Source organism: Sardina pilchardus, chromosome 3 (genome assembly GCF_963854185.1).
Source record: "Sardina pilchardus chromosome 3, fSarPil1.1, whole genome shotgun sequence".
NCBI classification, from domain to species: Eukaryota; Metazoa; Chordata; class Actinopteri; order Clupeiformes; family Clupeidae; genus Sardina; species Sardina pilchardus.
The window spans coordinates 11965277-11980155 of record NC_084996.1 but is presented as its reverse complement, the minus strand read 5'-3'; the positions used below and the strand labels follow the sequence as shown (position 1 = coordinate 11980155).

Below are 14879 nucleotides of genomic sequence, written 5' to 3'. Positions count from 1 at the left end.
GGGCAGAGCATCAGTGACACCACGCCTTCACGTTGAATGTCATTTTTGATAAACGCCAAAATACTCCAATGTGAGTGGAAAGGCGTGTGAAGTGTCCACCTGCGCACGCCCCCTCTTTTTCTGACTGTCTTGCTGTGAATGTTAGGTTGTTGCTCCAGGAAAGGACGCCGCCGCAGGGTGAGTGGATGGAGGCAATGTGCTAATGCCTGTGTGCAAAAACAGCTGGGTTTATTTTGTTTAAATATAAAATATTTGCTTTCTCAGCCACTTGCTTAGACGATGTTGCTCGAACACGACACGTCTGTCCGTCAGTAAATGTTCCGCTGGTAGTCTACTCGCACTTTTCCTGCCTGCATGCCCATGTCATGTCCTTCCTGATGAAATATATGTCTGTGTAATTCCAGTGGTAGCGTGGCAGTTTGAAAGATGTATAGGCTGGGGCGTCTTTTGATTCGGATTTGAGGCCATTGCCACAAAATAGGCTATTGCAATTTAGCTTCCGCGTAAACAGAGATGTTTTACGTATCGTGTGCGTCTGTGGCTGTGGTGAAAGCGCACGTACGCATCTGCCTGCTTGGTGGCTTGGTGTATGGGAGAACACGCCGTTCTACTTGTAAACTGCCCTGCTGTGTAAACTGCGAGCAGCCTAGCTGTGACATTAATGCAGCTATTCATTTTCTCTCTTTTTAAAAAAAATATGTTTGAGGCTTCCGATACAAAGGCCTATGCTATGCATGGCCAGACATAGGCCTACGTGCACTACCAAAAGAATTTCACAGCATTTTGCAAAGTGTGTGTCATATACGCATCCTATTGACCAACACCATTGTGTGTTCATTGTAGGCCTATATGTATGTGTGTGTTTGTGTGTGTGTGTGTGTGTGTGTGTGTGTGTGTGTGTGAATGAGAGAGATGGTGGGGGTGGGGTAGAGTTACGGTTAATGGGTGCTCTGTCTAAACCTGAGAATGATGATGAAACAACCAAACACCTACTTCTCTCCCACACACACACACACACACACACACACACACACACACACACACACACACACACACACACACACACACACACACACACACACACACACACAGTGTTTGCAGTATTGGGAAAATAGGCTAAATTACCCAATCCCAGCAGTGTGAGAATCTGTGGAGAAGTCAGATAAAGGAAGGACAGATGGGCTTGTGTGATCTATTAAGAGATGATGACGTTTAGTTCAACAGAATGCCCCTCTTTATTACATTTTCTGGAAACTTGATAATGGTTCAGCGGCGCATGCACAGATTCAGGAGAACGTTGGTGTGTTTGTGCAGTAATAGACAGTGAGTGAGTGTGGGCTGCACCACATACAGAAGAAGTAAGTTGAAGTGACTGGTCTTGGAGGCATGCCATACATTCCACCGGCACATACTACACACACAAGTCACAAGCACAGAAAGGTTATGATGTCGGTGTTCTGTTGCTTCATAAAAAGGAAAGATACACACACACTTCTTCACTTCTTTGAACTACAGTACATCTTCTTTGCTCCCAAAATGATTAATATAGGTTACAGGATGTACCTGTAGAATATAGTATGTGTACCTGACGAAGACTTGAGTGGTTGAAACATTATTTTAACTCACCTCGGGATCAAAGAAGACAAGTGTGTGTGGATATCTTTTCTTTTTTGCTTTGCATCGGTCAGTTTCCAGCACCTGTTCCCATATATAGATATGCGTGCATTCCTACATTACTGGTTTTGTTGCTTCCTCATAACTCTTCATGTCACAGTTATTGTGTCTGTTTTGACTACATCTACCAGGATGCCGCTGGCCCGTAGTCTATCAGTCACCTCGCTTTCGGGGCTTGATGAGTGGGATGAGGAGTTTGACCTTGAGGATGCTGTGCTGTTTGAGATAGCATGGGAAGTGGCCAATAAAGGTAAGTGTGTCACTCTCACACGTCGTAAGGCCTGTATGACACCAAGATGGTGTGAACTGTCATACAGTAAACGCACTCCTGAGTCATTTGTATTTTATTTATTTATTTCAGCAGGGACGGTGCATAAGAAAGAAAACAATAATTTTGTACAAAACTTGAACAGATGCCTATATTGCCCCCCCCCCCCCCCCCAGCTCTCACAGATATGTGCAAAAACCGCATCATCACTGAAATGTGTATGTCCCATATTGGGTTATTCATGTAAAGTATGTTTGATGGAGAGTGATTATCTTTTGTTCTGTAATGGTGAGTGTTTAATCTATTAGTTGGTATTTAATGCGGCCTCTCATTTGACAAGAAACAAATCTTCCTGTTGCATTAATCTATGTACATTATAAAGACGTATCAAGGTACAGCCTGGTAGTAGTAGCCAGTGAGGTGTTTTATTTGTGGATGGAATGTACAGTATATAATATACTTTGCATATGTGTGTGTGTGTGTGTGTGTGTGTGTTTGACATACTGAGTGAGTAAGTGAGTGTCATTGTGTGGTCACAGGGGTATGTGTGTGTCATGTGATGTTTATATAACTCCCCCTCAAAATATATCTTCATAGCATGAATGACCTCTCTCTCTCTCTCTCTCTCTCTCTCTCTCTCTCTCTCTCTCTCTCTCTCTCTCTCTCTCTCTCTCGTTCCATCCAGTTGGGGGGATTTACACTGTGATCCAGACAAAAGCTCGTCTGACCTGTGAGGAATGGGGGGAGAACTACTTCCTGGTGGGCCCCTACACGGAGTCCAACGTCAGAACTCAGGTTGAGCTCATTGAGCCAACTAACCCAGCTCTAAGGAGAACCATAGACAAAATGAACTCCAGTGGCTGCAAGGTATACACACACGTGTGCGCACACACGCACGCGCACGCACGCACACACACACACACACACACACACACACACATACACACACACACGGACACACACACACGGACACACACAAAACTGTGTACTGACTTTCTGTCTTCTGTCGTCAAGTCAAGTCAAGTCAAGTCAAGTCAAGTTTATTTCTATAGCGCATTTCATACACAGAGGTCATTCAATGTGCTTTACATGCATACACAGACACAAACACTGATATCACATGTACCTTCTCTTTTTACATCTGAAGCATGCTGTGCAAGATGATACATTCATACATGAGTGTGATCTTTGCGGGTGGTTCAATGGAAGAACATATAGTGCTTGTGTACTGCTTTGACCCCAAACCTGAAACCCAAGACCTTCATTCTGCGCTGTGTGTGTGTGTGTGTGTGTGTGTGTGTGTGTGTGTGTGTGTTACTGGGAACTGTAATCTCCCTGGTATGTGTGTTGAAAGGTCAGAGGTTGTATCAGTGGCTCACACACTCAGCTGTCTATCTTTGCTCTTTGAGTGAATTCTACTATTCCTTTATATGAGTTCTGTCTCTACATGTGTGTATGTGTGTATATGGACAATATGTGTGTGTGTGTGTGTGTGTTGGGGGGGGGGGGTGAATATTTGTCTATATGTGTGTCTTCCTGTACAATAGGAGGCCGCTGCAATTGTAACTGTGTCTTTATGGTTGCTTAAATGACTAGAAGATATGGTAAAAATGAATGGACGTCAATCATTAACAAGTAAAGCTCACTGTCAGGACCTTTGTCACTGTCCTTTGTCTGGCCAGTGATTCTGAACTTGTCCATTTCCCCTCCCCCTCACTCATTAGGTATATTTCGGGCGATGGCTGATCGAGGGTAGTCCCTACGTGGTTCTGATTGATGTGGCCTTCACAGCGTGGTCATTGGACCGCTGGAAGAGCGAGCTGTGGGAGACCTTTGGCATTGGTGTGCCGTGGTTCGACAGAGAGGCCAACGACGCTGTGCTCTTTGGATTTCTGACAGCCTGGCTTCTTGGCGAGGTGTGTATCTAAATATACTGCGCGTGTGTGTGCGTGTGTGTGTGTGTGTGTGTGTGCGTGCGTGCGCGCGTGTGTGTGTGTGAACAAGAGATTTGAGATGAATTATTTGATTCTTTCACTACTAATGGCACCGATACTAATGTGCCATTTGCTTCAGTATGCAGCCCAGTGTGAGGAACCCCCGCACGTATTGGCTCATTTCCACGAGTGGTTAGCCGGCTTGGGGTTGATGCTGTGTCGACAGAGACAGTTACCCATAGCAACCATCTTCACCACTCACGCCACGTTACTGGGACGATACCTCTGCGCCGGAAATGTGGACTTCTACAACAAACTTGCTGAGGCAAGACCACACTTTCAGATTATCCTGTGTAATATAAGGACACATGAAAAATAATGTCTAAATAAAGTATTAAATACTTTAGTCATGAGAATCTTTCTGCTTTTTGAAATGGCACACACATTCTATGGCTGAAAATTGTATTCACATTGTGATCTGGAAATCTGACAGGGAATGCATATCAATCCGTGACCCATGCCCCATGCCGTGTATGTCAACCCAGTTGGAGTTAACAATGTCTCTCTCTCTCTCTCTCGCTCTCTCTCTCTCTCTCTCTCTCTCTCTCTCTCTCTCTCTCTCTCTCTCGCTCTCTCTCTCTCTCTCTCTGGCTCTGATCTGCAGTTTAATGTGGATAAGGAGGCTGGGGATAGGCAGATCTACCACCGCTACTGTTTGGAGCGGGCAGCTGCGCGGTGTGCCCATGTTTTCACCACCGTCTCCCAGATCACGGCCATCGAAGCCGAGTTCCTGCTGAAAAGGAAGCCGGGTGAGCACTAAGCCTATTGACCCTGTCAGGCTTCCGTACCGCCAGCCTTACATGGAAACATTAAAAAAAAATATGTGTTAATCTTGTGTGTCTCTCTCTCTCTCTCTCTCTCTCTCTCTCTCTCTCTCTCTCTCTGTCTCTCTGTGCACAGACATTATCACTCCTAATGGACTGAATGTGAAGAAGTTCTCAGCCATGCATGAGTTTCAGAACCTCCATGCCCAGAGCAAGAACCGCATTCAGGAGTTCATCAGAGGTCACTTCTATGGGTTAGTAACCCAACATAATGCAACAGTCAACAATGAATTCAGATTCCACAAATGCAGACAAACACACATGCATATGTATGGACACACACACACACACACACACACACACACACACACACACACACACACACACACACACACACAATATACATTTTGTTGACACTTTTAATTTTTTGACAGGCACCTGGACTTTAACCTGGACAAGTCTGTTTTCTTCTTCATCGCTGGCCGCTATGAGTTCTCTAACAAAGGTGCAGACGTCTTTCTAGAGGCTCTGGCCAGACTGAACTACCTGCTGAGGGTGAGTGCTCCACACATCAATTTTTCATTTAGATATGAAACATTTACTTTTAAAGATATGAGAATAACTAGACATGTAAATGTTTTATTTCAAGGCAAAGTAACCTGTGATGGGTTACTTCAGAATAGAAAAGAATGTTCAGAATAAAAATGGGGATCTTTTGAAGATCTGAATATGAATATGCCTTGAAATTAATGTTTGAAGCTTCATGACACTCATGACATGGACACTTGAACAATAACCTGGGGTTTATCTTTTATAATTATGAGCTTTGAAGATTGCATGTGACATTTAAACTTCTCTATTCTTATCTTCTTCACACTTCAAATCACCTTGTGTAACCTTGAGTAATTTGCCTCTGGAATAGTATAGTATATCACTGGAAGACTGAGATCTTAAAAGCAGGCCAACATGCAATATGTCTTTTTTTTAAAAAGCCTCCTTATCTTATTTGAGTACACAGTCTTGTGATGATCGTCTTCCGTGCCAAGATGTACTCATATGCTACTATAACTCTCTACTGACTCCATACTTGGCTTATGAACGGAAATTAGACTTGCCCTTTAAACTGGAAGGGTTATGGTCTGCCATCTGCCACTTGGCCACTTTGCTAAACTTTGATTGTAGGAAGGTTTTTTGAGGAGAGCACTGGTTGTGGTTGTTCAGTATCCGAATCCAATAAATGGGAAGTGCTGCATCTTTTACATGATCTACTAGTAGTGCTAGTATTTGATGCTTATTTTTAATGTGGTATCGAATTAACCTCTGTAACTAAAGAGGGAACCTTTAAATTGTATCAGATGATTATTATTGGTATTAGTTTGTTCAGTAATTATTATAAATCAGACTTTTCGGTCCTGTGTGGTATAAAGTAAAACCTCTGGTGTGCGTGTGTGTGTGTGTGTGTGTGTGGGTGGTTGTGTGTTGCAGGTAAACCACAGTGACACCACAGTTATCGCCTTTTTCATCATGCCCGCAAGGACCAACAACTTTAACGTTGAGACACTCAAAGGCCAGGCAGTGCGGAAGCAGCTCTGGTAACTGTCATAGCACACATTTATTTACATCCTAGTGCCATCCATCACTATGCTCCAGCCTAGTATACTTCTTTTACTTTTCGAGGGGAAGTATACTCATCTACATGTGTTTGTTTCATAACAGGGACACCGCGCATACTGTTAAAGAGCGCTTTGGGAAAAAACTCTACGAGTCACTGCTGGTGTGAGTATCTGCTGTCTGATCTGAGGAGCTATAACTCTGTTCTGTGTTTTACTTACTTTATGTTACGGACATTAGAAACTGGATAAGTCAGAGTTGCTGTATAATAATGAGCGGATGCCTTTTCCAGTGGTCAGTTGCCGGATGTGAGTAAGATGCTGGACAAGGAAGACTTCACCATGATGAAGCGCGCCATCTTCGCCACCCAGCGGCAGTGTCAGCCCCCTATCTGCACCCACAACATGCTGGAGGACAGCAATGACCCCATCCTCACCTGCATCCGCCGCATTGGCCTCTTCAACAGCTCCTCCGACAGAGTCAAGGTGTGTGTGTGTGTGCGTGTGTGCGTGTGTGCGTGTGTGCGTGTGCGTGTGCGTGTGCGTGTGCGTGTGCGTGTGCGTGCGTGCGTGCGTGCGTGCGTGCGTGCGTGCGTGCGTGCGTGCGTGCGTGCGTGCGTGCGCGCGCCTCTGTGTGTGCATCTATGTGTGTGCACAGGGACTTCCTGTGAATCATATGGTAAAGGGTAACCAAAACAGTTATTGCTTACACACATATTAGGAAATCAAAACCAAGACATGGGAGCTTGTTCATCAGCCACATCCCACGTCAAGGGTGTGTGAGTGTGTGAGTGTGTGAGTGTGTGAGTGTGTGAGTGTGTGAGTGTGTGAGTGTGTGAGTGTGTGAGTGTGTGAGTGTGTGAGTGTGTGAGTGAGTGTGTGAGTGTGTGAGTGTGTGAGTGTGTGAGTGAGTGTGTGAGTGTGTGAGTGTGTGAGTGTGTGTGTGTGTTATACTGTACAACAGTTAGGTCTTGTTTATTCATTTCTCATTGGACAAGATATTTTGTATTGTTTGATATTTGTTTCATATGTTTCTTGTCAACATTTAGCCTAGCGAGCTAGACCCACATCAAGATGTAGGGTCTAGAAACATGTCACATTTCAAATGACAAATTCACTACTTGGTGAGATGTGACATCAAAAACTCCTTTTGAAACTCAATTAGTCAGTAGTAGAACTGTTGCGTAAAAGCAATTTGGCAACGCGATCATGAGGTTGGTTAAGCTTTGGGCATACCTCACTCTCATTTTTGGATGTGTATTGGTGTGTGTGTGTGTGTGTGTGTGTGCTGGTGAGCATGTTCAGACCAGTCAAAACCCAGAACACTGTCATGCATCATGAAAAGGTGAAGTCATTTGTTGACACACACACTCTTACTCTATGACACGTACTGTAGGTGATCTTCCATCCAGAGTTCCTGTCCTCCACGTCTCCACTGCTGCCTATGGACTATGAGGAGTTTGTGAGGGGCTGCCATCTTGGGGTGTTTCCCTCTTACTACGAGCCTTGGGGCTACACGCCAGGTACCGTGCACCTGCGCACCTCACGCAACATGTGCTGGCCATGACATTCAGACTTCTGCAAGAAGGCTTTACTCACCGTGCTCTTTTCCTCTGCCTCTCAGCCGAATGCACTGTAATGGGAATTCCGTCTATCTCCACAAATCTGTCCGGATTTGGCTGTTTCATGGAGGAACACATAGCAGACCCCTCTGCCTATGGTGAGTCTCGTCATTGCGAAACTTTTCTGTACTCATTTTTTCACTTTTGTGTTGCATGATTCAACACACTGTATGGTACTGAATTGCAATAACATTTGCAACAGTTTGATGGGGGATCGAAAGTGGCTCAATACTATGATGCACCAATTTAAGGGTGAAATAAACTGACAGTCTGTATAATAAACTGTCTGTGGCCGTTCCTCCATCCCAGGTATCTACATTCTCGACAGACGATACCGCGGGGTGGACGAGTCCTGTAACCAGCTTACCTCGTACCTGTACCAGTTCTGCCAGCAGAGCCGCCGGCAGAGGATCATCCAGAGGAACCGAACGGAGCGCCTCAGTGACCTGCTGGACTGGAAATACCTCGGCAGGGTCAGTGCTGATGCTTGAGCGTGTATTTGGTGTCAAGGAGGAATCTTGAGAGTCCATTTTCATTGGCTTGAATTGACATCATGTGCAATCTACGTCTCTCTCTCTCTCTCTCTCTCTCTCTCTCTCTCTCTCTCTCTCTCTCTCTTTTCTCCCACAGTACTACATCTCTGCTCGTCACATGGCTCTGGCTAAAGCCTTCCCAGATACCTATGTCTACGAGGCTCATGATCCAACATCTGTAAGTCGCCTAGTATACCTCTACGCCTATGTGTGGAGATGCATAAACATGTGTCTTTAAAGCGCCCCCTTGGTAGGATTAGCTATATTTCCCCCTCTGCTGGAGAAAGTGAAGAAAAGGTGAAAGCTATTTCTTATTAACTGTGGAAAAAAGTAACGATAAAGCACATGGATTTGTTTACAAGCTAGTGAAGCTAGTTATAATAAGTTCAGCAGAACAATGTGGATGTTATAAGGTAAGACACATGATTTAAAACGAGTTTCCTGTTTCTCATTTACCGGGACGGTAAGTCCCAATGTTGCAAGGTTGGTTTTCAGCCTGGTCACCATTTTCACCGGAACAGATTGTTTAATTATCCAAATGATTTCTAAACGGGTTTATTAAAGGAGAATTCCGGTGTGATATTGACTTAAAGTGTGTTGAAATATGATACCGAGTGTGAGCGATTGTCTCAGAGCTGATCTCGACCTGTCAGCTGTTCTCCGAAACCCGGCGGTAGCTCAGCAATAGTAAACCAGGTTTTTAACGTTTGTGCCTCGGGCATCGAACTGCCGTGCAAATAAATCACTGTTTTACACCATTAATGAGGCTCAAAGTAGCTCCACACTTTATTGGTAGACTTCTGAGGGCCCTGACATTTAAAACGAGACATCGAGAACTTTGAAAAAGCACTGGTTGTTTACTTACATGACTGTTTATTCAGGCAGTCACTTTCGAAAGTTTACCGGTCGCAGCCATCTTGAATTTAGTCACGTGACTGATTCATGACTAGTGCACGCATAGACATAGCGATTACGTGAACCAGTCACGAATCAGTCACGTGACTAGATTCAAGATGGCTGCTACCGCTAAACTTTCGAAAGTGACTGCCTGAATAAACAGTCATGTAAGTAAACAACCAGTGCTTTTTCAAAGTTCTCGATGTCTCGTTTTAAATGTCAGGGCCCTCAGAAGTCTACCAATAAAGTGTGGAGCTACTTTGAGCCTCATTAATGGTGTAAAACAGTGATTTATTTGCACGGCAGTTCGATGCCCGAGGCACAAACGTTAAAAACCTGGTTTACTATTGCTGAGCTACCGCCGGGTTTCGGAGAACAGCTGACAGGTCGAGATCAGCTCTGAGACAATCGCTCACACTCGGTATCATATTTCAACACACTTTAAGTCAATATCACACCGGAATTCTCCTTTAAGTTGAAATAGTTGCCAAGTTCCCCTTTAAGTAGGAAGGGTTTTATGTGTGCTCTTTGAATAGAAAAATGTTATTTGTAATTGAAAGGTCCATTTTTCTGGTGCTTAAATAGCATTACTATTTCCCACAATGGCTGTGTACCCTGACACAGTATATACCTCTTTCTCTTCCTCCTCCTCTTCGTTCTCCTCTTCCTCTCTCTGCAGACTTCGGGCTTCAGGTACCCACGTCCAGCCTCCGTGCCCCCCTCGCCTGCCCACTCACTCCACTCCTCCCCCCACCACAGTGAGGTGGAGGACAACGAGGATGAGGATGAGCGTTATGATGAAGACCTGGAGGCTGAGAAAGACCGAATGAACATCCGCCAGCCCTTCACCCTTCCCCACAAATTGTATGCAGCCGCCAACAATTCCACTGCTCCAAAGAATTAAGTTGCCGACTCATACGTAGACAGACAGTCACACAGCCATTCGCCCGTTCACCCTACATGTTCGAAAGCCACTGCAGAAAAGTCACACATGCAGACGTATGCTCAGAGCATTTTACCAGCAATCGCAAGATCATAGCCAGTACACACACACACTCACTCACACACACACACACACACACACACACATACTCACATACATTACAGTATTGTGGCTGAAACCAATTCTCAGAATTTGTAAAACTTTGTTCATGTTTGTAGTTGCAAGTGATGGCCTTCTAAGTAAATTGTAACACTCCAGTGCTACTAGGCACACACACATACATGCACGCACGCGCATACACATACACACACTCACACACACTCCAGCAAATGGCAGACATGAAGTTATTGTGCAAGTGATATCACAAATGCCAGATAAGAGATAGATTATGAATGCATGACACAGTATAGAACATAACAATAACTGAAACATTTTGACTTCCATTTACTTCTAGAAAGCTATTGTGAAAACTCATTAATAGCAAACAACTGTAGCTACAACTAAACAGGACATGCAGCTAACGAGAAGTACTAACATGGAACTCAAAAAAACTAACCAATGTCTTCTGTGATAGAAAGGCCATGTTACACACATATCAAGTGATTGTAAAACATACACATACACATACACATTTCAACTTCCATTTACTTCTAGAAAGCTATTGTGAAAACTCAATAATAGCAAACAACTGTAGCTACAACTAAACACGACATTCTCACAGGGACAAGGACCTCTAGCTGCAGCTAACCAGAGGCGTTAACATGGAACTCAGCTAACAGACAAAATAACCAACCTCCTCTGTGATAAAAAGGCCATGTCACACATATCAAGTGACTTTAAAACATACACGTACACTTTACCCCCCCCCCCCCCCCCAACACACACACACTCACACAAGACTAGAAATATCCAAATCAAAACGCTTCCAAGAGTCCCCTCAAAAGCAAGTATGTGTACTACTGTGTGTGTATGTGTGTGTTATAGCACACTTTGCATTTGTTCAGTAAGGCCAGCAATACTCAGTGCTTCATGTGAGATTGCTTTATTTGCTACAATTTTTGACAGGTTCTGAACCTCTACTGTGATTTCAAACAGATCTATGCCTTGTTGAATATTTTCCTGGAAGTCTTGAGGAGGATTTGGATATTCTTAGTGCATGCATATATATACACACACCCCCCTGTTTTGAGTTTGTTATGTGTGTTAATGTGCACCTGAAGACGTAAAGATGACAGAAATAAAGTATATATTAGCATTAAGATTTGTCCATTTCATATATTTTTATTGTTGGAATTTTAATATCAGCTTTTACACATGATCAGTCTTGCAGTGCACTCAACAAACACACTGAATTAGTATGAACATCGTAACACTGAGCACTTTTAATTACTCTAAGTGCATTACCATGGACAGATGAGAGATATAGGCGTTAGTAACAAATGAAAAGGTGAATGTATCAACAAAGCTTGTAACCTCAGCACAGGTAGACTCTACCTCCATGGCCTCTGCAAACTAAAAGGAGAAGGAAATGTCAATGTACCGATAATTTTTATAAATTCCTACTGGTAGATTTATTTATTTAAAAAAAAACATCATGGCGAGTAAGACCACATACTGTACACCACATAGACTGTATATATATACAGTCTATGGTACACCATGTAACAGCTATCTGAACTGTTTACTTTATTACAGGCGAAGAGCCCAGTAAATCCCAAGACAAAAGAAAAAAAAACTGTCTATAATTATGAACATGACTAGAAAGGGTACATAAAAAGCACAACATGGCTATCTGAGCTGCAATAACTTCTCACTCCATGAGCAATCTCTAAGTCAGAACTTGATTGATAATTAAATGATGAATAGGTTTACAAATAATGATGTCCCTGATGCAACTAAACTGATAAATGTTGTAGGCCTACCTAGTAAACTGCTCCAGAAAGAGTTATAGGTGGCGTTGCCAGTCACCGCTCCTAATTTGGCCGGGTTCCTCCTGACTGTTTTCACAGTGAACCCGTCCACACCGGTCACTTCTACTTCCACCACATGATAATCTCTGAGGCTGTGAAGATGAGAGATATGCACATAACAGAGGTCATGAACCATGAACCATGAACGTTTTTCAGTAAGTGTTAACTAAGGCTTCCAGTTTAACGTAAGTGATGAGGAGGTGGCAGAATTTCAGTGTTACTCACGCTGTGTCTGACACAAGCTCGCCTCGGACTCCGGTGAAGCCCAGTGTTGACCCGGCAATAGCGGCCGCTGCCATGGTGTTGACATTGTTCGGGGCAAGTGGACAGATCTCTGCAACAGGACCACTGACGATGACCCGCCTACCTTCCCCCTCTGACCAATCACTTAGGAGGTCTTTTGACAGACGGAAACAGGATGGATGCTTAGACATCCTGACGGTTAAGGCCTATGGAGAGAAACCAAGAGGGAGAAGTGATTGTAGACCATATAGAGGCTATAAGCCTATAATAAGAAGTTGAAGCACATCAGCAGGAATTCTGATTCAAACATATATGTTGCAATGGTGATCAAGGCATATAACGGAAAAGGACAGGATGAGCCGCTCTGGGAAAATCTCAGATTATCCCAGCCCTCTCTTACTGTCAAAGTTCCACAGTCGTTTAGCTTCTGTATGTCCTGCCCTCCCCATAATGCTCCACTGGGTACATAAAGTGTTCTCCCATGATGCTTTGCAGCACGGCGCAGCTCCTGGTCAAGGTGAGGGTCTGACAGGGCTGAGGGGCTTCCCACCTGAACAAAAGCAAAAAACAGGGAAGGAGAGCAGAGGATGTTGATCATACAGTATGATATATGTCAATAAAATCATAAAGAAACCACGCAAGTCTGTGACATATCAGAGGAAGGATGTGCAGAATACCAGGAAATGAGATTTTGAAAGGAACTGGGCCCCAAATTCCTTGACAATCTGAGGATGACATACTTCCACAATCACATCAGCTCCCCTGTAAGAACACACAACACAAACATAATTCTAAATGTAAATGTTATATTTCAGCACAGACTGAAGACAGAGAAATTTCGGTTTCTTTATTCACAAAACAATTCAAACAACGCTATGTGTGCATTGTACCTTTGTGGAAACTCTGGTAAGCTATGGAGAATGAGTTCTTCAGGTACTGAATCTTTGAGCTTCTCTGTATTTCTGTTCCACACAAACGCCAAGCGAAGTCCCATGTCTGGTCCCTCCTTCTGAATTCTCTCCACAAGAAATTGTCCTGTTACAGCCAGCCAGGAAACAAAGCACAAAGAAGCACACCTCACAGAAATATCTCCGCAAACCTTCAAATCAAAGGACCTTTCGGGAAAGTGGCTGGGAAGTGTAGATGGAAGATGTGGTTCTAGGCAATACTAAGCCATCAACAATAGTTGCTTAAAAGTTCATACCACAGGCTAACCACGTGGGATTGCCATCAAAGGAATTTGCGTAATGTCAGTAGGGTGTGCTGAAGCTCACCTAAATGCCCAAATCCTACGATGCCAATCTGCATTGTCGCAGGTTTCTGAGCCATGGCTGGATCTGAAAAGATAAACAAAACAATACCCGGAACAGTATAGGTGATAACCTGTCACCCGACATAATCTCTAATCTCCACACCCTGACCATGACCCCAGCCCTTCGGTGTGATACTGTTGCGATGTTAAAACACAAATGACATTCCACATGAGAAAACCTGGTCAAAGACCAGAAATTAACATACTCCGCCCCCCCCCCCCCCGTCCTCTTCTACTCCCCCTACCATATAAAACCCCAACCATGCTTCATCTGGCCGTCTCATTGAGCTCCTCTTATCTCGAGCCATTGCACAAACCCAGAGAGTATTTCTTTCACAACCTGCGCAGTGCAACTTACCTCAAAAATTCCACACCTTGTCTCGCTCGCTCTTCGTGTCTCCTCTCGCTTGTGTGTGGGTCCCCTCACTCCGATCACACTCCTTGGTGAGACCGACCCTGATACAGAGAAAGAGAATTCTGGGATAGCAAGGTCAAGGTTCACTGGGGAGACAGTTGTTAATTATTAGTTTGGGTCAGCTTTGTGAGAATTTGTCTGAATTTCTCCTGTTCTGCTTCTTAAATCCACCAGATATACTGTATATGGCTGAGAATCACTGATGCACAGATGGTCAGCACACGGATGGTCTCCCGTACAAAACATCATCTGTTCACCTCCCTCTTACTCTAAACATTCAGAGGCCCAACAAGTGGGAAATCACAACAAGATTAAGAGAGATTGTATAGCAACAGAAAGTTTAAGTGGAAAGTTGCATGGTCATAATAGAAAGTTTAAGTGGAAAGTTGCATGGTCATAATATCTAATCTATTCATCTATTCACCTCCCTCTTACTCTAAACATTCAGAGGCCCAACAAGTGGGAAATCACAACAAGATTGAGAGAGATTGTATAGCAACAGTACACATCATGACGACGTCAGGTATTTCACTGTTTGAACTTCAGACTAGGACTCTGTCGCTCTGTTCTTCTCTCTCTCTCCTACGATGCCACCATGTGGAGAGCACAAGTAAAAGCTGTATGAAAGTGGAGT

At 43.9% G+C, this 14879-nt stretch overlaps 2 protein-coding genes across 2 annotated transcripts; one reads left to right on the top strand and one right to left on the bottom strand.

Annotated features, from left to right (window-relative positions):
- Nucleotides 1-58: 58 nt before the first annotated feature.
- gys1 (glycogen synthase 1 (muscle)) lies at nt 59-11564 on the top strand. Its single transcript, XM_062531847.1, has 16 exons — nt 59-177; nt 1806-1924; nt 2628-2809; nt 3667-3858; nt 4016-4201; nt 4541-4685; nt 4837-4954; nt 5135-5255; nt 6186-6292; nt 6417-6476; nt 6604-6796; nt 7707-7833; nt 7935-8030; nt 8242-8405; nt 8563-8643; nt 10042-11564. The coding sequence occupies exons 2-16, from the start codon at nt 1807-1809 to the stop codon at nt 10264-10266; spliced, it is 2115 nt and encodes a 704-aa protein (XP_062387831.1). The 5' UTR covers nt 59-177; nt 1806; the 3' UTR covers nt 10267-11564.
- On the bottom strand, nt 11558-14356 carry aspdh (aspartate dehydrogenase domain containing). Its single transcript, XM_062531848.1, has 8 exons — nt 14189-14356; nt 13793-13855; nt 13409-13553; nt 13196-13280; nt 12919-13068; nt 12501-12724; nt 12228-12367; nt 11558-11817 (listed from the first exon to the last, which is right to left on the bottom strand). Exons 2-8 carry the CDS (start codon nt 13845-13847, stop codon nt 11780-11782), a joined length of 837 nt encoding a protein of 278 aa, XP_062387832.1. The 5' UTR covers nt 13848-13855; nt 14189-14356; the 3' UTR covers nt 11558-11779.
- Nucleotides 14357-14879: the final 523 nt, after the last annotated feature.